We start from the raw sequence: 23,286 nt of genomic DNA on the forward strand, positions 1-23,286 counted from the left end.
CTTTTCTTTTCTTTTCTTTTCTTTTCTTTTCTTTTCTTTTCTTTTCTCCCTTCTGCTGCTGATTTTCTTCAGAACTGAATGACAAAGGGGATGTGATCAAAGCTGCTAGCAATAATTCCTTCCACACTTCAGTCCCAGTAAGCCGTTTTAGTAGCCAAGCTGGGAGAAGCTTGGTTAGGAGAAACCTTTTGCAATGTTTGCAGCTTCAGCTCTGAACTGGAAAATCAGTGGAGCAGCATCTTCTTTTGGGCAGGATGGGACCCGGGAAACAGGTGCATTGGGAAGTGGCTGGCCTTCTAAATAGGTCATCAAAGCCTAAACTGAGTTCTGTTAGATGTGCTAAAAATGACAGTTAAAGTCCTGCAATAAAGGAAGCCCAGATTTGACAATAGGGAAAGCTGATTTGCACAATCTGCATAAATTATGGAAACATACAGTATCTCTTGTTTTGCATAAAATATTCTGCAACTTTTCTGGTTTGACATCAGTTCACCCACTTGTCAAAAGGCCAATGATTGGGGAGGGGCTTCAGTAAATAGACCCCCCCCCTCTTTATCCAGGATGAGAACTTCCAAGGTTTCACTGGGTATTCTTCTGCATTCCAGGCATCAGGTCTAGAAACGTGTTGTTTTTCTGTATAAAGCTGATGGCAACTGCAGTCTTCCCCATCAAGGAGCATAATTTCTGCAGTTTATGCCCCATCCTGCAGTTTTTCCTGCCCTTGCTCAAGATCCATTAAGCATCCGGATCGTTGCAGAAGAAATACTGAATGAAGAGATAGACTTAGTAGGGAAAGTGAAACTGAGTGGAGAGGTGATCCTGCCTGCACCATTGTTATTTTCATCCCTAGACATTTAAATTGATTTATCTTGCCTTTTTTCTTACAAGAACTCAAAGTGCCTTACATCGTTCTTCTCCTCTGGCTCTCCCCACAACAGGGTGGCTTTTGCTGCTTGGAGGCAAGATGGGGGGAATAGCAGAGACCCTCTAACTGGGCAGCAATGTTTCCTGTCGCTTCCTCCTCAGGTCAAAGACTGGGTCTTGCATCAGCTTCCCCTCCCACCTTGAACACCCTTCCACCCTTTCCAAAGCAGGCAGTTTCTCAACTCAGCCCGGGAAACTTCACTGGACAACCCTGAATCAGTGAACTTCTGCTCTCCTCTTTATTCTTCCACCTCCTCCTCAGAATATAAGAACATAAGAAAAGGCCTGCTGGTATAAAGGAAAGGTCCATCTAGTCCAGCGCTCCATACACAAGGTGGCAAACCGGCTGCCCACAGGATCCCCCAAGCAGGGGGTGTGCCAGACCTCCTCCTGCCCAAGTTCCCCAGCAACTGGTGTGCGCAGGCTTGCTGCCTCTGGTAAAGGAGGTCGCCCTTGGCCAGCAAGGCCGGTAGCCACCAATAACCACCTCCTTCCTGAATCTGTTCGATCCCCTGTTAAAGCCATCCAGATGGGTGGCCATGGCAGCGAATTTCATAGTTTTCCTATACACTGCGCAAAGGACTCCTTTTGATCCATCTGAACCTCCCGGCAGCCTCGTGGGATGGCCCTGCCTTTGAGTGTTACGTTGTCTGCACACCACGCAGTGCCTTCAGCTCCTCTGTCCTGCTGCCCCTCCTCACCATTTTCCTAAGCTGAACTATCCCAGTTGTCGCCACGCCTCACAGGGGAGCTGCTGCAGCCCCCTGATCCTTTTTGTTGCCCTTCTCTGCAATTCTTCCAATTCAAGGATGTCCTTGCTCAGTGGGGCGACCAGAACTGGGCGCAATATTCTAAGAAGCAGGCAAATCTATCCGAAAGGTCTGGAATGAGCAAGAGGCAGGCCCGCTCCTTGCGTCTAGGGCTTGCTGGCTGCCCACCAAAGTCTTCTGCTCCTCCATGCCCAGCCCCAAGAGTCCAGCAGAACTTCGCACAGGCCCAGTCGTTCTCCCGATTCCTGGAATTGGCCATTGTCAACAGAGGATGGCAATTATCCCATCGGGAGCCGAGGATGCGAGTTACACAGATGCTGCTCGTGGCATGAATACTGACATTATTACTGGATCATGTAAGGATGTTACCAGGGTAGATGGGGGGACCCAACTGGTGCCTGAGTTTGTTGCAGGTTGTGGTCCTTGCGCTCGCCCCCACGTTGTGCAGCTTTTTGTTGCTAGTGGACTCACTGTGTTTGGTTTGGGGGCTGCCTGGAAGGAAGGACAGGCCTGCTTCTCAAGGGCTGTGGGAATGAAGGGTTCTTTCCCAAGAATGGTCACTTCGGGTGTTAGGTTTGACTGGCTTGACGTGGGAGCTTTAGGTGACAAGTGGCATTCTGCAGCTTTCTCTTCTGGGTTTCTTCTGCCGCATTATTTCAGCATGCATGGTAAAGGGATTGTAGCTTTTGCACTTCTTTGGGTGGGTAGGGTAGTTTGAGAAAGGCCTGCAGTAAATCCTTAACTTGCCAGTTGCAATTGCACATTGGGGTTTGGCTGTTCTGTGCGGAAATGCAAGACCGAATCTGTGGGAACCTGTCCCAGCGTCTCAATCAGGCATCGCCTGCTTTGCTACCCAACCAAGCCAAGCCGAGCGTCCCATTTTCGAGCTTTGATAGGATCATACTTGCGGTGTCTGGATACATGGACTAGGAGTGTGTGAATCCGCCGGATTCCCCCAGCTCGCCTCCCCGGACTCCATCCCACTTCGTTGCGGCTGTGAGTTTGCCGGCATTCGCATGGCACACACCAGGAATCAGTCCTGCTGTGCACATGGCATCCCTCTTCACGTGCTGCAGCCTTGCCTTGTGCTACACATGAGACACAACCTGGTTGCTGGTTGTGCGACCCGGCTTCCCCAGGCATTCACGGACACCCTCCACTTGGCTTGTTTCCTAAGATCAGTCCACATCAATGCTAGAGGGACAGATTCTGTGCTCATGAACGCCTTTCTTCAGCCATATCCCAGCAGATACGTAACGGACCCATTTGCTTTTGCCCTTGGCCTTCACCTCGTAACCTTTTTCTTCTCCCTGTTCCATCGGAAGAAGAGCGACGTTTCCTAGTCATTTCTGCAACCTATGTTTCTGTTTCCTGGGTTTCTTTCTTTTTCCCTTTCTCTTCTCTTTTTCTCTTTCTAATCTCTCGCTCCTCAGAGCACCTGCATGGGGGTGGATTTAGTGTGGGGAGCACCTGGGTGGAAGATTTAACCCCATCCAATCCTCCTACGCACACACAACGGTCACAATGCCTGCATACTTGCGGTAAAGTTAATTTTAAAAGGTAGGCTCTGTTACGTTTTTAACCTACCCGCTAATTTAGCCCAGTTCAGACTGCTGTCGTTCCAGCAGGGACACAAGGGGGTTGCTTATTTGTATGGCTTTTTTGACAGTCTTTGTATCCCACTCCTTATCTAAGCAGATTCCAGAGAGGGAGCAGAATGAAACTGAAACAAGGAATGCATTAAAAACAATACGCACAGTGCAAAGCTGAGCCACCTGGAGGAAAAGCCACGGTGGGTTGATTGCTCATTCACCTGGCCTGGCATCACTTGTGAGTCCCCCTGCAGCCACCACACGGTACCTGTACGCATCCTTCTCCTTGTCCTGGCCTCCTCCGCATTCCAACCACTTCCCCTGTCAGAATATTTTCTTCATTAACCATCATGTTTAAAAGGGATTTTCTTGGTCCTTTGGGAGAACACAGACAGAATCATTTTTATTTAAATTATTTCCTCCCAGGCTTTTTCAAGAGCACAATTTCAACTGATATGTGTAGGGTTGTCTTGTCAATATCCTTTTATGCTTCGGCTGTCAAAGGGAGCCTGATAGTGGAGTGGGTAACATTGTGAGGAAATTGACAAGGCAAGGCTGCATATAGAGCTCCTTTGTGCATGGCTGTGAAGCCCTGTCAGGAGAAATAATGTTAAAGGAAAGGAGGATCCCAGGAATTCAGAAGCACTGAAGAACGTCTGGCAGGTGCCAAGTGCAAGGAGCCTACAATTCTCTTGAAGTTAACTAACGCTTGTAGTGACTTCCCTTTCAACACTTCCCCAGGTCTCTAGCATGTCCAATAAAGCGTTATTTGGCTTCCTCTGCCTTTTCACAGCTGCTTTCAAAGATGCAAATTTATTTTCACTTCATTTCCCAGCCTCTAAATTTGCATGAGCAAAAGAGACCCTCTTCGTACACTCCGAAAGCACCCCCCCCCCCCCGCCAAAAGAAATGCAGCGAGTGAGTCAAGACCCTTCCAAAGTGCTATTTGGACGCAGGTAGGGGGAGAGTCCCTGGACTGGGGAAACTGCAGGTGGTGCTGGTAAGATCACAAAGAGCCTCATGGGGCTTTTTGCTGCTTTGTGGCTGCTTGGCGCAAGCTCTCTGGGGAACAAGCCATCCTTGACAGCACTACTTGGCTTGCTTGCCACTCGCGAAGTCATGCCCAACCCATCGCGACCCCATGGACAACACTCCTCCAGGCCTGTCCTCCACCATCCCCCAGAGCCCACCTAAGCTCACGCCGACTGACCCAGTGACTCCATCCAGCCGCCGCCTCCTCTGCCGCCCCCTTCTTTTGCCATCTATTGTTCCCAGCATTAGGCTCTTCTCCAGTGAGTCCTTCCTCCTCATCATAGAACCATAAAATCACACAGTAGGAAGGGGCCTCGAAAGTCCATTGGGTCCAACCTCCTGATCAGTGCAGGACTCAAGTCTCCCATCCAGATTCCAACCAGGCCGGACCCTGCTTAGCTTCCAAGATTAGGCAGGATCAGGCACTTCAGGCTATACAGAAGCATTCAAGCCATTTGTTCTCAGGGTAGTGAGCTGGTGAAAAGCAACCCACACTGAATCTCCGATGCTGGGTTCAGACATCGCAGTAAGCCAGCTTGACACCAACCATGGTTTATAATCCATCCTGGCTTATTGTGGTGTGAGAACCAGAGAGACAGACAGGCATAGAGACAGCTGGACAGACATATGCAGAGACAGTGTTCAATATTCAGTAGAGCAGGAATTGTTCTAATCTTCATGAATGACGTGCCCGTCTCTATATAACTCCAGTATTCATGACCACGTTCAGCTATTGGCAATCAAGGAAGTGATACTGACCCTGACCCTAGTCAAGATGAAAATCCATAATCTCTCAACCAGGAAAGGAGGAAAGGATATTGATGCAACTGAAACCCGCCTGTTAGTGGCTAAACATCACTTAATGATGCAAATCAAAATGCACCCCGGGCAGCTGATGAGATGAAAAGCAAAGGATTTCTTTCCCACCCCCAGGAGGCCCTGGAGACATTTCACCCCCCGCCAGCTACTGGGTAAAAATAGAACAAAGCTTATTCCATGGCCACTAACCTCCTTCTATTTTTGCGCCCTGCCTAAAGATGGATGTCATGTCCTATCTCCTTTACCAGCTACCACTTCTTTGCTCTAGAACTGCTTCTGCGCTTCCCTTGTGATTCCTGAGGGCTATTCCGTTTAGGGAGGGATTGATTCGATTCGTACCCCAGTTCTAATGCAATTGAAGCAAGGATAAAACAATGCATCTTGCTAATGATAGGGCAGATGCTACTGTTCCATGTTCAGGGGGTCATGTTGGGTATATGTTTGCTATATTTCTAGCCCACTTCTCTTCCACTGTGGAACTCAAGGTGGCTAGATGTTGTTCCTGGTGGTCTCTCCTACATGAGTGGACCAGACCCAGACCTGCTTCACACCAGCAAGACGGCTATCTCACGTGCCTTCAAGCCATGCCCTGGTGGAGCATGCATTTTCATGCAAGAGGTCCCAGGTCTCCAGCATCTGCACCCAGAGCTTGGAAGGGCTCCCATAAGACAGTCTAGAGAGCTATTGCTAGCATGGAGAAGATTGAGCTAATGGCTCAGCCTGGTACCAGTCAGCTTTGCAAACCAGGAAATTTTTGCAAGCTGGGCAGTACGAACTCTGTTGAAAATAGAGGTTCATACAAAATTGTCTTCTATTGAATCACATCTTTGATCCATCTGACTCAGCCTGGTGACACTTTGGGGGTTTGCTTGACAAAGCTGCACCCCTGAATCTATTTTCCCAGACCTTGATGGATGGATTCCACTGAGACCTGAACTTCCATTGCTTTGCTTAATTGCCTGCAGGGGGCCATATTTATCATTATTTATTTTATTTATTTGACCTGTGCACCACCCCACTAGCCATAGGCTCTCTCTAAACAATTTTTGATGGGAGCTGGTAGCTGGAGAGAGAAGGATTAACCTTCCCTTCCCAACATGCTAAACCCCCCATCCCCTGCATGGCAGTTAACCTTTGGGGGCAAAAAAGGAGCAGAAATTTGGGGTTCTCTGGAGCTGGGAGCAAATGAACTGATGAGTATTGTTTCTACAATGACGGGGGTGAAAAACGCACTGGTCAGCTTTGTCCCCTGCAACATTTAAACAGATCCTTTGAAGATCAGAAGAGCCTTGGTGGGTCAGGCCAAGGGTTCATCCAGTCCAGCGTTCTGTACTCCGAGTGGCCAAGCAGCTGCCTGTGGAAAAACCCTAAAATAAGACCGGTGGTGCCACAGCTCCGTCCTGCCCGTGTTCTCATCTGCTTTGGGAGGAAGCATCTAACCAGCAGAACAGGTGGCTGTGGATCCTGATCTCCTCCATGAATTTGTCCAGGCTCCTTTTTAATTCATTTAAGTTGTAGCCTAGTGACAGAGCACCTTCTGTCCCCAAAGAAGGTTCTGGATTCAATTCCTGGCATCCCCATATAAGGCTAAGACAGACACCCACCCGGAAACTCTGGAGAGCCCATGCCTGTCCATCCAGGTGACACCAGTGGTCTCACCTGGTATAAAAGCAGTGTCCCATGGTGCTAATATTCTCCTGTGGTTTAAGGGAAAAATGTGATTTTCAAAACCTAAACTAAGAAATTAGGGGAAAAACTAAACTACTACAGTTTTCTGCATAAAATTAGAGTGAATCTATTAGATGAATGCTTATATAATTATAGTGAACTCCTATATGTTTTATGTGTCACAAAATGTACTGTTGTTGTTAGCAATAATGATGCCTAGGTAAATGTACTGGTCCATTCCTCATAGGCTCTTGCGTTCAAGAAAGCCTCCTGGCTCTTCGCCTCTCTGTGCTAGCCTCGTGTTATGACGTGCTTCCCTGTGGCCTGCGGCACAAGGGCTGCACCACTTTGCCTGTTCCTTCATTCATTCCTGCTCCCCCACTCCCACCCCTGCCTGTGTTGGTGAGCTCCAAGCTCTAGGTCAGTCGAGGTGCATCAAGCATCATTCGCCGTGATGGCGAAGAGTTCAAGATGATTCACTCTGTGGAGTGTGGGAAGGAAGGAAGGAGCGTCAGCAAGGGTAGAAGACAAGTCCCTCTGGGGCATCCACGTGCAGAGGAATAAATAGCAAGGGAAATCTGGAAGGCTGGAGAAGGGGGGAAGGGCAGTGCCTGGAAAGATGAGATCCATGGACCAAACAGGCATCCATTGTGGGAGACGCATTTATGGACCATGGTTGGGAGGCTCCACTGGTCGCTTCAGGCACTCTTCCATGAACTGAATGGTAGCTCAGCCTTGCACCTTGCAGAGGTGTGGGGCTACAACTCCCATCAGCCCCAGCCAGCTGAAGTAGTGATGTATAATTTAAGCCAGGGTGGAGTCATTCAGTTGCTGCTGCTAAGTCCCTGGAAGTTGGAAATCCCTGCCGATCACGGCAAACCACTCCGGTGCTCAGTTTAGCCCTCCCCTGACCGATCATGCACTCGTGTCCCACTTACGATTCTGTCCTGTTGTGCTTGAACTTGGAGGCTTGCAGGCACCCTGTGTAAAGCAGGGAACCTAACAGAGATGAGCTGCACCTCCTTATCCTCCCACCCTGCATATTTTTGGGGCATTTCTGGGTTGGAGGAGCCCAGAGAAGCGTCTGGATGGCTCTCATCCTGGCCTCACCAGTCTCCTCTGCACTCTGCTGCATTCCCAAATTCAAGGAGGAGCCGACATGTCTCTCCCCATGTCAGCTATAAGTAGGAGAGGAGGAAGCACTGGAATTCCCTGCCCCAAGGTCAGAGGGCAGTCTCCAACCTCAAATCTGAGAATCCTACATATCCTCCAGCACCTCAGGTGCTCTCCGGGACACTCAGAATTGCTCCCTGAATTAGAAGGCAACTGTAAGGTGTTAAGTCAGAGGCAGGTAGCTTGAATCCTTAAGTGTTTTCGCCTACAGCTCCCATAGTCCCTCGCCATTGGCTATACCAAATTAGTCTCTCGGGAGCTTTAAGTCAAAACATTTGTTGGGAACAAGTTCCTCACACCAGACATAAAGAGAAGTACTGAGCGTGGAGTAAGAACCATGGAAGAGACAGAGAAAACTCCCTAGAACTTGTGAACAATGGTGAGAAATGTCCCAAACTCATTACACGTTGTCATTATCTTTAAATCTCACTCTCTCTCATTTAAACAACCTGAATCTGAATAATGCACCATCAAATACTTCTTGCTGGTTGCTTTGTTGAGAACTGGGAAAACATTTTCCCCAAAAAGTACTTTGCCTCCTACCCACTACACCAGCTCCTTATCTTTCCACATGATGGTCTTGTGTTCCCGCGTAGGAAGCGTTTGTCCTTTCTGCTGGGTACATTTTAGACTTGCGTTGATTAACTATAAGCCTCATGGGAGGGGGGCATCCTTCCTTTGCTTTGATCCACTGTGACCCACGCCAAGTGCCAGCTCTTAAGACCCTAGATCCCTGTTCTTGCTTTTCTGGCATTTCTTCACTAAGACCATGCAAACGGGAGTAGTAATCATGCCTTCCAAGCCTTCAGATTGCATCAGCTTCTTTTCTCACTCATTATATCTGGAATGTTCCTGTCCTTACAGGACTTTTCGAGGAACACAAACTGCTACCTTTAGGAGGCCTGCTGTTAAAGGAACACAATGCCCGAAACAGAGACGCAGTAAGGGCTTCTTGCTCCTTCTTCCAGCTCACGTATTTCAGATGCACCACGCGAGTGGGAGGGGAGGAGAGACAGCTTGGTGCCGAATGGCAGGCTGGTCCCATGCCAGTGGAAGGGCAGGGGTGCCATCTGCCTGGGACTGTGGGGCAGAAGTGCAGGTCCCACTCAGCACAATGAGCAGGAGGGTCCCCTAAGCTCCACAGGGCTCACTGACTACATGTTGACGGTCAGGGAAAAGGTGAAGATCCCATGCGGGGGGCTTGAAGATGTCTCCAGGTGGGATCAGGACAGAGTCCAATCTGAGCCAAAACAGCAAAACCTCCTGCTGTCCTCTGGCTAATGGGCTGCCCAGTCCAAGTCTGGCTGAAAGACCGAGAACTGTGAGAGGAGAGAGCAAGCATACGAAAACCCCTTCTGGAACTGACTGGGGGTCATCTACTCCGGTGGCCAACCTGTTGCCCATGGGAAGCCCACACGTAGAACCCGCCCCATGTTCCCCAGCGACTGCACACTGCCTCTGCTCCTGGAGGCGACGCAGAACCCCCAAGACTGGCCTCCAGCAGCCCCGTTCCCTGTGGACGTGCCCAGTTCCCCTCTGAACCCATCCAAAGGGGCGCCCACCCCTGCATCTTGCGGAGGAGGATCCCAGGCAGGTCTTTGCACTCGCCCATCCATGTTCGGCGGCAACTCGGAAACAGGTCACCTGGTCTTCTGCCCACCAGAGCACTGTGCTTCCGTTCAAGGAGGGACCAGTCACCTGGTCAGAGTGTCAGGCGAGATGCAGCTCCGCTTAATTACGGATTGCCTTTACATGTGTAGCTATGCTTTTAAATGAGCACATGCAGTAGAAGCCCATGTCTGCATGCTCTCTCATTCTCATTTCTAATTTGTTTATTGCATTCATATCCCACCTTTTTTCTTACAAAGAACTCAGAGCGGCTTACGTCCTTCTCCTCCTCCTGCTCTCAGTCTTACCCCAACAGCAACAAGCCAGCGACACTGCTTGGCCCAGTGGGCTCCATGGCGGAGCGGGGACTAGAACCCAGATCGCCTGAGTCCCGGTCTGCATTCTTAGCCGGTGCACCACACTGGCTAGTGTGCAAGTAGCCATGCGAGCAGCTTGGGCTGAGAGCCCCCGGCTAGCCTTGGGCAGTTCCTTCTGGTTAACATGACCGAGGGAAAGGTGAGGCAGCCGAGAGCCCAGGTCCAAACCCTCTCACCTCCCACGTTAACAGATCCCACTTTAAGCCTGGGATGGACTTGGGCCCAACCTCAGCACAAGCCACTATTTCTCTGAGCAGGTGGTTCTGGGCAAGACAGAGCAAGGGCGGTCCATGCATTAGCCTTCTTTTATCTTGTTTGTCCTCAGAGGAAGATGGGGGTTCAGTTTTTTGAGTACCACAATTTCACTGGAAGAGTGTGTGTACAAACAAGCAACTCTGCATTGCATCTAGACCCAGATTTTTGGTGAAATCCAGTCCCAACCCAGACTTTGGGGTTGGGCTTGATCCAGGCTTAGTGTAGACTGACTGAAAGCAATGTGTCTGGTCTTTTTTCTGTGGGTTTGTATAAGGCTGCATCCAACCCATTAATTATCCCAAAGAAAGCTGTGGCTGGCTTCTCTGTTCGACCTGGACACTTGCTTTTGATCCCAGTACATCTGGAGAATCCAGTGTGATGGGAACATAGAATGGTGCATGTGAGCTTTTAACACTTCACCTGTCCCACAACTGCCCCCAGGTGAGCTTTCACTTCCAGCCGCACCTCAATGTTTCCTCTCTCCTTTGCAGGGAACATTTGTCTTGCATAAGCTGCTCCCACCTTCCAGGGCTCTCGCATTTTCACGCTCTTAGTGCTACAGCACAGAACCATTATTGTGCAGTTACCTTGAGTTTGGTGTGTGTTGTCTTTGGCCAGCATTTTAACTTTGGGTGGAGTTTGTTCTTCCTTCTCATACAGGCACACATGTGCATGCTCGCACACATGCACACGCGCGCGCACACACACACACACACACACACACACACACACCCCTTATCTGATCTAGGCTATTTTATTGTGCCATCAAAGCCAATCCAGGAAAGGAACCATTTCCTCTTTTTCAAAGATGGGGGAGAATCCATTTAACTGGAAGTATCACCTGCTGGTTTTGAAGCCTTGTTCTGAAGCATATTTGGAGCGTGTTTACTGCCCCTTCCCCCTCTCCACACCCCACGGGTATATGGAAGGATCCTGGCCTTATATGCTGCCATTTTGCCGAAACGGGGATTTAGGAACTGCTTGGATCTGGATTTCTGTGTGCCGGCTGACAGCTGTGAACTGTCTTCGGCCAAGCGAAGCATGTAGTCAGAGCAACGTATCCTCTGGCTGACCTTCGGCTGTGGTTAGAAGCACTTTCTTTTTGTAGACATTGCAACTGCCACCGGCATCTGTCTTCTGTGAGTGGGGAGGGAAGGAGGGACAAATGAGGCTCTTCCGGTTCTACGTCGTCATCTTACACATCCACTCCTGAGTCTGCTCTGTCCCATTTCTGCATTGATCTCTCAGGGAAGATCAATCCCAAACATATTTAAATGCACGCATGTTCAACAGAGCTTCTTGCAGAACACATGTTTCCAAAAGCAGGCACACAAATCCATCTTGTCCAGCTTTCAGTTCACATGGTGGGCAACCAGTGCCTTGAGGAACCCTACAATCAGGAAATAAGAGCAAAAACAACCTCCTGCCCATGTTGCCCAGCTACTGGGATATAGGCATACTGCCTCTGACACTGGAGGTACCAATGGCTGATGGCCATCAATAGTCTTATCTTCCATGAATGTGTCTTATCCCCCTTTAAACCCATCTGATTTTATGTAGCTGAGTTGGTGGCCATCAGATAAGAAGAACATAAAATGAGACCTGAAGAAGCAGACCAAGGTCCACCTAATCCAGCATTCTGGTCACACAGCAAAACTTGGGAGATGCTGCAGTCTCAAGTTTGGTTCATCCCAAGCTTCGATATTTTCTAAAATAGTTTACAAGAAAATTCATAGACGTTTATGTGCGTGTTTCTCTTAATCCATGCATCTTTGTGTATGGTTTTTCCCAGTGGACATGTTTTGCAAGCAATTTTCTTGGCATGATGCATAGCTGAACATTATTTCTCCCAATATCCCCATTTTTGAATGGGAGAACTCAATTGGAGTTCCAAAAACTGCAAGTTTGGAAGGATAACTGAGTTTGTTTAAATAGTGGCTTGAAAGTGAGAATTGATGTAAGTAGGCATTCTGGTGACTCCAGGGGATGGTGGAGGGCAGGAGAGCCTGGGGGAATCTTGTCCATGGGGTTGTGATGGGTTGGACACAACTCAGCAACTAAACAACAACAAGGCATTCTGGTGCAAACTGAAAGGATTTCTCCTTTATCCCTAATCAGTTCATGTCTGGATTTGCATTCTTCAGTCACTGCCTCCATGATCTGGCTGGCAGTCTGCAGTCCTCTGGACAGATATTCCCAAGAGCAGCTCAGGGCTGCCCACTTTATGGCCTGATTCTCCATGGAAGAGCATTCCAGTTATTCTCCCACCTCCAGAACTGGTAAGAGTTGTGTGATTTGGAGATGGACCCTCACTGGGCAGAGGTTGTGACAGATTCAGGTGTTAACTCTTCGGATGCCTCCCGCTTGGGTAGGACCACTCGTGGTGGAGTGTTCCTCAGTCTTGGATCACTAGTGATCTTGGACAAAATTCCCAGTAAGACCTAGGAAGTTCAGATGTTGACTATGGGACTATGTAATCATATGAAACTTGCCCTGTTGCATTGCAGCAAAGGTCCAAGTATCCCAGCTGTCCCTCTCCAACAGCTCCTGAGCAGCTTCAGAAGCTGACACTGTCTCAGTTTCTCATAGGCAAAATGGGAGTCAAAGCAACCCTTTTACTGCATGGAAACATAAGACATTTCCTTATTGTGAGTCAAACCACTAACCAGTCTCTCTCAGCCCGGAGCTAAGCAACCTGGTGCCCTTCAGGTGGGTTTGGTCTATAGATCCCATCACTCTCGACCATCATTGCGATAGACCAGGATTATGGGAGTTGTAATCCAAAACTCCTGGAGGGCACTGGGTCATATGCCACAGTCCTGTACACTTTGGCCTGTCATGATTTCAGCAACCCACTTTTACCACCCTTTACCTGCATATGTCACAGTTTGAACCCAGGACCTTTTGCATGGAAAGCAGGTGCTTTACTGCCCACCTCCAACCTTTACTAAGAAGTAGCAAGCACAGGAGACTTGTTAGGAAATGTTGCTGACTTGATTTAGCATGTGTATATGCCTGAATAGTGGTCTAGAAGTGTATTAACTTTGCAATATCAATCAGTACCCTTATACCCATACTACAGCTGTGTCAAAGAGAGGAGCTCTGCAGAGGCGCTGTTTCAAGAAGCAGCTTTCAGTCTTTCCACCCATTTGGATAAAAATCCAAATACATTGCTTCAAAAAAAGCTTTTTACACAAAAGTGAAGGAGCTTGGCCGTGAGAAATCTTTCTGCAATCAAAGGAGTTGCTCAGACCAATGACAGACTTCGCCTTAAAAATAGACAATGAAAAACCTGGCTGAAATGCAGGCCATTGTTCCAGCACTGCTGTTGGTGAGTGCCTGTATGGAGGCTTTTCTGTTTGTTTTGATATATTGGCATAATGAAATGGAAACAACCCCCTGCTTGGAAAGTCATTGGGCAAGTAAAAGGAACAAGAGCCAATTCTTCCAGGAGAAAGCCGAGTTATGCTGGGAGAAGCAAGGAACCTCAGCAAGAGTGAAGAAGGGGGGAAGGACACCCCCATTTTGAAGGTGCCTGCTTTGACCAACATTTCCTGTTTTGCAAGAAAGACAAACTCCTGCACTCTGCATCCACCTTTTGTGAACAAAACCTGAACTCAAATTAGGCAGCTGAGTGGTTGCCTTTAAAATATAGATCTGTCTGTCTGTCTGTCTGTCGTCTTCATCTTGGGTTAAGTAACCCTGATTGGGACACCATATGGGGTCCATGTCACACTTGGCAGCCTGGATGGGCAAGAAAGCAAGAACGATGCTTAGTAACTTTGTCATGGCAATGGCAAGCTGTCGGGAAATTAAGAAAGGGGGGAGTAGAGCAGCCCACTGGATTTATTTTAATGCACCTAACTCAGACCTCAAGGAGTCACACACTGTCTGGCAGTGTGACCAAGGGTCCTCTTCACAGAGGGTATCCTCTGTTTTTGGAGGGGGGCATCTTCTATTTGATGGACCATCCAGTACAAGTCTGGTATGAAGATAAAGATGGGAAGAGCTGCCACTTGGGTAGCAAACTGACATGGCCCATCTGATTGTGTTCATCCACACTGTAGTGACAGCTACTGTATTTGTATTTAAATTATGACTATTATTTCCAAATGAGTATATTCAAATTTTATGCAAATTGGGGCCTTCTTTTGTCCTCTTCTGGGAATATGCCTCTTCTTTGCTAATTCAGCCCTATGAATTGGTGCAGCTATATAATTTTGCATCCTTGACTTAATGGTTTCACATCAAGATCCCTGCAAAATGTTTGCATACGGTTTTACATCAAGACAGCTTACTTCAGTTGTGAGGCACACGATTAAAGTTTCTCTACTCCCCCAACCCAACTCCATGCCTGAGAATGGCTTCTCCATGCCTGATTAATAAGGATCTGCAAATCAACAGAATTCAAGCTTGCTGAAAATCTCTGAAATCTCTCTGAAATCTCATTCCAGCTCTCACATTTGCTTATTGGATTGTGAGCTTTCTCTTTGCGTGAAAATCCATGTGTAATTTTTTCATATTTTCCCAAATGTGCATGCATCAGTTGCATGCACCTTTGAAATATGTGTTTTCTCCTCTTATTGAGCAAGGCAGAATGCCTGCATCTTTCAGAAGTACAGCTTCTTTCCATGCTCCGATTTCAAATGGGCGCATGCTATCGAATGGACTTTTGGAGGTTTGCAAATCGCACGGCCACTTTGCAGATTGTGCCCAAGGCTGTCTCCGGTACAGAAGGAGTCACCTGTGGATCATTCCTGACCACAAACAAATGGAGACAGATTTCACATACCTCCCTTGCCACATGTAAAGACAAAAGAAAGGTGTGGCGATCCTGATCAAAAAAATGTTTGGCGCACACAAAACAGAAATGCATAGAAGAAGAGCACCGTTGCTCGTCTGCTGGCACTGGCCCCATCCCCTGTTGCTCTCTTGGTTTGGTCTCTGCCGAGCCCTGCATCTTTGCCCCGATCTCCATCCTAAACTTTGCTGCTGGCCACACGCCCAGTGACGTCGGATACGGACAATGCCACGCAGCTGCAAAGCAGGTTAGGGATGGTTTGAAGGAGTGGCAGGCGTGAAGGGAGCCGGATCCTTCCCACTTTGGCTGCTTTGCAGTGGCCTCCCTCCCCTTCGCCTTCCTCCCAGATACGAGCCCAGCTGGTAGAAACCCTCTGACTTTGGTGGGTAAAGATTCCGCGCCCATGTGCATGTTTGGAGAAGGCATGTGCAAAAATGTTTCTATTACTGCAAAGAGCATGCATGTTGTTATTTTGTGCACCAAATTGCATATGGTTGATGAAAATAATTATTGTACAAAAGTCATTTTCATGCTGACTTTAAAAAAACGCAAACTCGTGTGGAAATGGGGTGAACTGAACTGAAGGCTGGAAAAATGAGAAGCAGAAGAAAAAATACAGTTCACTAATTTACTAGTTTGCCGAAAGGCAGGACTCTCTCTGGCCGTCATATCCCCTGCTCGAAGGAGGCGGAGCCTTTGAGTTCGTAGCGCCACCCCGTACCCAGATAATCATTCGCTCAAGGCCTTTTGTTTCGTGGTATTTTTAGGATGTATGTTGGCATTATGAAATTCCCATTGTTTGAACTTCTGCTTGCACATGGTGATTCACAGCTGTTGTTTCCCATTGGACAGAGTTTCCTTCTTGGTGCCTTTCCCCCACCCCAACCCACTCCTTCCCCAAAGCAAACTTCTGCTTGTAAAAGCTTTGGGCTCTTAAAGGAAACTGGGTGCTCCAAAAGTTGGCTGAAGACTCCTCTGCAGCAGCTCCCCCCCCCCCCATTCCTCGACATTCTGCACATCAGAATGAGGTTAGTTTTGATTATGGATCTCAATCAAAAGCTGGGAAGAGAGACTGAGAAGAGCGGATTGGGAGGAGTTTGTGGACAGGGGGAGACTAGGATACGGAGAACGGCCTGGCTTGTGTCTTGCCTGCAGTTGTACACAGCGGTGGAGATTCAGGGGCAGAGCACCTGTCCTGCTTGCGGAAGGTCCTGGGTTCAAAGCCCAGCATCTCCAGGTAGGGCTCAAAGGGCATCCCACCTGAAAATCCCGGAGAGCTCTTGCTAGTCAGTGCCAATGAGATGGACCACTGGTTGCGAGGGAACTAGGCTATCACTCTTGGCTGGAATCCCAGGGTCATTATAGCTTGGATTCTGGAGACAAAGCCCCGGAGATGGGAGTCTTGGAGACTCAGAGAGAGGGGAGGCCTTTGAAGCACCCCACCCCCAGGTTCCCAGGCTGGCTGGGAGTGCTGAGATGCTTTGGAAGGGTTGAAGAAGGGGAGGAGGGAGAGGAGTGGAATTACCCGGGTCCTGATCCCATGATGAGGCATCAGGAGAGACAAACTGCCCAGTGGTACGGCTTGTGTATATCCCACGGGTTGACTGTTCACCCACAGGAGCCACCCTGAGGGTGGCGCCCACAGAGTGACGGAAAGGGAAGGGAGAGAAGTCCCCAGTTTGGTTGAACACTCTTGACATGAGCAGAGGCTTATTGTCCAGCTTGCTGGAGCGTTTTTCGAGTAACTGCGTCTTGTAGCTGCGAAGTGCCAACAAGGATCTGCATTACAAAGAGATTGTTTGGTGTTTTGGAATCAAAGCGCCTTCCCCCCTATACACCCTCCTGCCCCTTGAGATCTGAGGTGGAGGTCCTACTTCGGGAGCCCTCCTTGAAAGAGATTAGGAGAGTGGCTACCCAGAGGAGGATCTTCTCTGTGGTGGCACCCCAGCTCTGGAATACACTCCCCAGAGAGGTTGCCTGGTGCAAATGCTTATTTCTTTTCTGTGCCAGGTGAAAACCTTTTTATTTTCCCGTTATTTTAGTGTTCATTGGTTTTAATTGTACTTTTAATATTGAATCACTGGATGCTGTGCCATTTGCATTTTATTTGTGCCTGTTGTAAATCGTCCCAAAGATGCCAGTAAAGGGACGGTTTATAAAAGCTTCAAATAAATAAATAAAAATAAATAAAATAAATAAATGATAACAGGCAAGAAGAGGAGGGCTGAGCACGCGACACCGGTGTCCTGAGTCTTAGGGAACGGCGTCTTGTGAATGCACGCACACACAGCTGCACATGGCACAGTGCCAGGACTGGTGCAGAGACGGCCTGGCAGACACCTCGCTTCTGGAGAGGTTCTCAGGCTCTGTGCACTGCACACTGCTTGCCAAAGCGGTTCCTTGCGCATGCGAACACGGAGCACCTATGAAAACTTAGTGGAGATTCGTTCTGTCTCCAGCGTGGTCCCAATGTGCACCAGTGTTCCCACAGACATGTCTCTTGCTGCCTACCAGGTTCCTTAACCTCCTGCTTTGTATTGTATTTTTAATGACTTCTATTTTGGTCTGCTTGTTTTTACGAGAGTTTGCTTTGCTGCAAAGTGAAAGGCCGCCTTCCAGCACCATTTCTATTTCTGATCAAAAGAGTGGCTTTGTGTTTTGGAGCCCAGATCCTATGCGTAGATTCTTGGGCATGTCCCATCTCTTTTAACCCACTTGCCTGCTGGGAAAAAGAGTTTCTGACTGCCCATTTTGAGACGGGTCGAGCCATTTTGTGATGTCCTTCCCCACCCCATCTCAGAATCCCAGCTCTGTATTTAGATCCAGGGGGTGGGGGGAGATCTGTCGGATCAGCCTCTCCCCAAACTGAGTGCTTGTGTGAGGGTCCTCCCAGACCAAAGCAGATCAGTTTTGCTCTTGCCTTGCTTGGTGATCTCTTAAGGACCCCAGCTTGTGGAGTGGCCAGCTGTTGTTCAGTTCCCTGCCAATTCGTGTGCTGTTGTGTTTTCCCCTTCCTCCAGTCTCCAGGAAGTGGACTGGAAGTCACCGAAATTGCCAGCAGGCACGGAGAATGACCGAGTCTTCAGTGATCTGTGGGAAAAGACAGACATCCCGGCTGCCAACAGCAACACCACTTCGGAGAAGGTAGATGCTCAAAAGAGGTGGGGGTGAGAGGGGGGGTGAGGGACGCTCTTCTCAGACAATGCGTTGCTGATTTGCTGGTGAAACAACCCCCTAAGATTTCAGCCAACTACCTGTTCTCCCTTTTTATCAAAATCGTTTTATTGCACTCCTCATCCCAAAAGTCTTTACATGCAACCACTAAAGCAAGACAATCTTTGCACAGAGACACGGCACACCAAGGAGAAGGGAAGAAGGAGGGAAGGGGGGAAATGAAATGGTCTGTTAGCTAGGCTTGTGGAATTTCCCTGCTTTCCTTTTGGTATAGATTTCCTTCCCAGGAGCAAACATTTCTTCCCCCAAGAAGCGCTCCTAGAAGGATGTGAGCACTGACAGAAGGTGTGAGCAAAAGAAAGATTTGTGTCTGGCATGAAAAGTTAGCACTCCATCTCTGAAGCATTTACAAATGTGTGCAGTTCAACCAATGCAGTGTTCTCTGTTTCCCATACCCCCATTTTACCCCCTTTCTTTATTTCTTTATTTAGTTCTGCAACCCATTTTCCCCCCAAGTTCACATCTCGCTCTTGTCTGTGGAACTTGAAGGATGATGTTGTTATTAGAATGTGGGATTCTTAGCATGCATAAAGAATTCAAAGTGTTTCCTTTGCATCGCCTTGCAATCTGTACAGTGACGCTGCAAGGTAGGCCAGTAGCATCATCCCCATACTCCAGGTGTGAAACTGAGCTCCAGAGAAAGGAGTGAGGCAAGAATCAGAGCGGAGGTTTTGCTAACCCAAAGTACAACCGCACCAGCTGCAGCGGCCAGTCTGGCAAGTGCCTTTTTCAGCTTTGTATCCTTGGAAAGGGGCGAGCAAGGAGGGACACCAGAGCAGTGTACCAAAGAAAGCACTGTGGGAAAAGTGGAGACAGATCTTTGCTCCCTCTTCCATAATACTGGAACCCAGTGAGGTCATCCCATTAAGCTGAATGCGGCATAGTGGGAAGAGAGCTCCACTGACAGATAGAGGGAAGTACATCTGTGGAACTCTCTGCCACAAGATGCAGAGACGACTGCCAGTTTGGAGGGTCTTAAAGGGGACTGGACAAATTCATGGAGGAGAAGTCTATCCAAAGTTGCTAGTCCTGATGGCTTTATGCTACCTCCAGTAACAAGGATTGGGCTAGGGTGCAGGTTTCTTGTAGGTATGTGGTTAGCCGCCCTGTGAACAAAACGCTGGATTTGATATCCTTGACGTGATCCAGCAAGGCTCTTCTCGCATTGATTTTCCACTTCAAATGCTCAGCTAGCTGGCATGACCCCCCCCACCACCACCACCTACGTGCTGTGCAAACGGCATGGAACAGATTACCCGGGAAAAGTCCTGTGCATTTCTGTTTCTCCCACTCTGCCCTGGTTTCTGTTTGCTGGGTGCTCCTGAGGCCTTCCCACAGAAGGTGTATTGTATACACAATTGTGATGGATTAGTTCCTTCTGCGTGTCTCATAGCCACACGGCACAAAATGCAGCAGCACCCCTGTGGTCAGAGCTGGAACAACAGCTCAGCAGCATCTGGGGATTCATGTCAGCATCGGAGTTAGACGTCTTCACACTGGCACCAGCAAGAGCTTCCCCACAAGGGCAAATAATAGGATTTGTTTCTTCTAGGCTTGTAGTGGGCCCGAGGTTACACTCTCTCCATAGATATACCGCCACTGTGATCCTATTTGTTCCTACACAGCCATTTATCAGATCCCATGGCTATTTGAAGGATTAGCTGCACATGGTGCTCCTGCTCCATGTGATCTGAGCTTCTGGGAAGCAATGGCGCATTTACAACAGAGGTACAGAGCGTCAAGCCTGAGGGCCGCCTCTGGCCTCCCAAGGGGACCCCAGATGTCCACATCCCTTTCCTCCAGCCCAGCCCCACGCCTTTCCCTGTCACCAGACATTCGTGTTTTCCCAGCTGTTGTGCTATTTCCCCCCAATTCTAAAAAGTTGAAATGTCTCTCCAAAGGTTTAGGGCATTGAGGCACTTAGCTAAATTATGATATTTAGAGATTTTTGGCTTTTCATCTTTGGCCATCCACCAATAGAATGTTGTCTCCCAAGAGCAGCTCTTAACCTGGAATTTGGCCTTTGTCCTGGAAGCAGTTCAGATTTACAGGCAGAGCCAGATGGGATTCCACCAAAAGTCTCATTCACTCCATAACCTGCTTGCACAGTGGCAACAGGAAGCCCACAAGAAGCCTACAAGTAGCACGAGAGTGCGGTGCCTACACAACTTGCAGTAGAAGTGAGTCCGTCACGATCCCCCATGAGAGTGTGGTGGCTACACAACTTGCAGTAGGAGTGAGTCCATCACGATCCCCCATGAGAGTGTGGTGGCTACACAACTTGCAGTAGAAGTGAGTCCATCACAATCACACATGAGAGTGTGGTGCCTACACAACATGCAGTAGAAGTGAGCCCTTCACAATCACACGCCATAAGGTAGGACCATTCGTACTTTGGGTGGGAACGTTCAAAAGCAGTCAAGAAAGGAACACGGTCAAATTGGGAAGTGGGGAAGCAGAGTTCCAGGAAATCCATTTGTAGAACCTCACGCTTGACTCAGGGACTGGCATTAACTGGCATAATGCCTCTGATGCCGGAGGGAGCAGAAACTTCTCCTGACTAGTAGCTCCATGAAGCTGTTCTTCTGCTGATCTGCCCTAAGTCTCCCACCTCAACCGCCCTTGGATGCGCCCCGGATGTGTTACCACGGCATGGTGCATTTGGATCCCAGTTCCAAACCTGAGCAAAGGCCATCCTCCCAGGTGAAGTCCCTTCCTCTTGCGGAGGGCCAATCCTGGACCCCATTCGAAGTCTGTAGAGTCCCAAGATGCTCTCGGCTGTTCCTGTTTGGCTGCAGATTTCCTCCTCTAGAACACCCCTTAAACATAGCAATTCCCTCGCTCGACTTCCTCTCACTTCTTTCGTCATCTCTTAAATTCCTCCTTTCGTGCGAGGCCAATCTAGGGATGGAGCGGCTTTCCTCGTCAACCCACCTGCCAGCAGCACAAATGCAAGCATGTTATGCCTTTCGTTTCTGCACCCAGCTGTGCTAAATAAAGATGAGAAAGCCCATGAAGAAGTGGAAACAATGCAGTGGGGGGGAAGCCAAGGGGGACTATTTTCTCCGCTCCCCAGAGGAAAAGTCACGCAGGGAGCATCAGCTTGCTCATTGAAGCTCTTTGTCTGTTGGAACAACAGAGCCGTGAGTTCGATCACAGCTGAGCTGGGAACTGCTAAGGAGAGGGCAAAGACCTGTGCAGCTCGTGTTTCACTGAGACCTCATACACGTCACACTTTCCTAATCAATATATCAACTGAACTGCCATCATCCTTCAGTATTCGCACTTGTGAAATTGACGTGCTGCAAGTTTCCAAACACAAAGGGGAAGTTCATACCAAAAGGTGTGAAAAATGCGCCAAATGGTCTATGGAGGCCACTGGCTTAGAAAAGCACAAATATTTGGCAAGGCTGCCTGCAAAAATGAGTCTATCATGTGCACGTGTACAAATATGCTTGTCTTTGGAATGTACACCAAAATGCATGTGGATTTTGTTTTTCTGGTTGTTTTGTTAAAGGGTTGCAGAACTTAGATGGAAAGAACTCAAGGTGGGGAAATGAGAAACGGAGAGAAGCCAACACAAAATCCCACCCGTCCCCCGGGGAAGGTTTTGCCCATCTCACCCGTGGGCAGTCTGAATGGATTCCTGGGCAGCCCACAAAGCAGACAAAGGGCACCTCTGCCTGGAACACCGTGTCCAGAGAAAGCCCTGCACAGCTCCCTGCAGAGCTTGTGCACAGGGTGGGAGGGAGAATTCTGTCTGTTTATCTACTGATCCACCTAGCATCTTCTTATCTATCTCCAAAGCAGAGTGTTCTCATGCAAAACCCTAGTGGTCTATTTATAAATGACCCCCTTTCTTTCTTTCTTTCTTTCTTTCTTTCTTTCTTTCTTTCTTTCTTCATATCTCGCATTTCTATCACAATACTCCAAAAGTGACTTGCAAAATCATTCAGTTAGAAAGACACAATAAAACTATGAAAGAAGTGCAAAGCAAGATGATAAAATCAGAGCAGGAAGGTCTGGTTTGAGGAAAGTCTCTCCTCCTGTGTTGCAGGCCTTGTGGGTAATCAAAATGACAGGGCCAGCAGAGCCAGCCCCCTGCCTGTGGGACATAGTGCTGGCATCTGCCAGGGATTGCCAGATATTGGCATGATAGCTAAAGAGCTGCCAGATTACCTGGGAAGCCAAAACACGGCAGATGATTCAACATTAAAAGCTTGTCAGTGCTTTGGTTCTGTTCCGCTTTTCTTTAAACCCTCTGTGCATGTGTGGAAGTGAATGCCAGTGGATTTCTACAAGGAGGGCATTCCAGTGGTTTGGAATTACCACCTCTAAGAACCTGTCCGTTCTACACATCGGCCTAGTCTCACAGGATGATGGGAGAAAGAACAGGTCCTCTGATAGCTTCTGCTCCATCACCTCCCCTGCATGGGGTTCTAAAGGAAAGACAGAAGAAAGGGTCTCTCTGTTTTCCTAATCTTGCAGAATAACAACCGGATGTCTTGGCCCTGCATGATTTTCTCAAGAGGACACCAGGGCTGAGCAGGACTTGATCTGAAAAAACAACTTTCTGAATAATGAGAGAAAGAGTTGCAAGGGAGGCCTTCCAGATGTGCCGGACCACCCCGTCATCTCCAGCACGGGATGCTGTCCCACACACCTGGAGGGCTGTACATCCCCCAGCCTTGCTGCAGGCCTTGAGATTCAACCATCTTGCACCCAGGTACCAGAATCCATCATCTGGAAATCCGGATCTCAAAGGCACTCGGGAAGATGCCTTTGTGTGTCCTGCTCCAACGCTGCACGTTGGAGCAGGACGGGAAGATGCCTTTGTGTGTCCTGCTCCAACGCTCCAACGCTGCACGCTCCAACGCTGCATGCTTCCTCCTACCCAGCATGCTGGGGGTGTGATCCAGTGCTGCTCTTCTCGTGTCCTCCCGTACCCAAGACGGAGACGTTCAGAATAGACCAGTGTGTGTGCCAACCAGGCCGGATCGCCTCTGCCCCTGAGTCCTGGTCCTCCTCCTCCT

The 23,286-nt window shown here is 48.8% G+C and overlaps 1 protein-coding gene across 3 annotated transcripts in view; it reads left to right on the plus strand.

Annotated features, from left to right (window-relative positions):
- NOS1 (nitric oxide synthase 1) overlaps positions 1-23,286 on the plus strand; it is a 147,094-nt gene that overhangs the window by 83,822 nt on the left and 39,986 nt on the right. For all 3 annotated transcript variants that reach the window (XM_044448854.1, XM_044448855.1, XM_044448853.1), the window contains exon 4: positions 18,040-18,163. In XM_044448854.1, coding sequence (XP_044304789.1) covers positions 18,040-18,163 — 124 coding nt within the window. The remainder of the gene's footprint in view (positions 1-18,039; positions 18,164-23,286) is intronic.

Source organism: Varanus komodoensis, unplaced genomic scaffold, assembly GCF_004798865.1.
Source record: "Varanus komodoensis strain SLA01 unplaced genomic scaffold, ASM479886v1 scaffold56, whole genome shotgun sequence".
NCBI classification, from domain to species: Eukaryota; Metazoa; Chordata; class Lepidosauria; order Squamata; family Varanidae; genus Varanus; species Varanus komodoensis.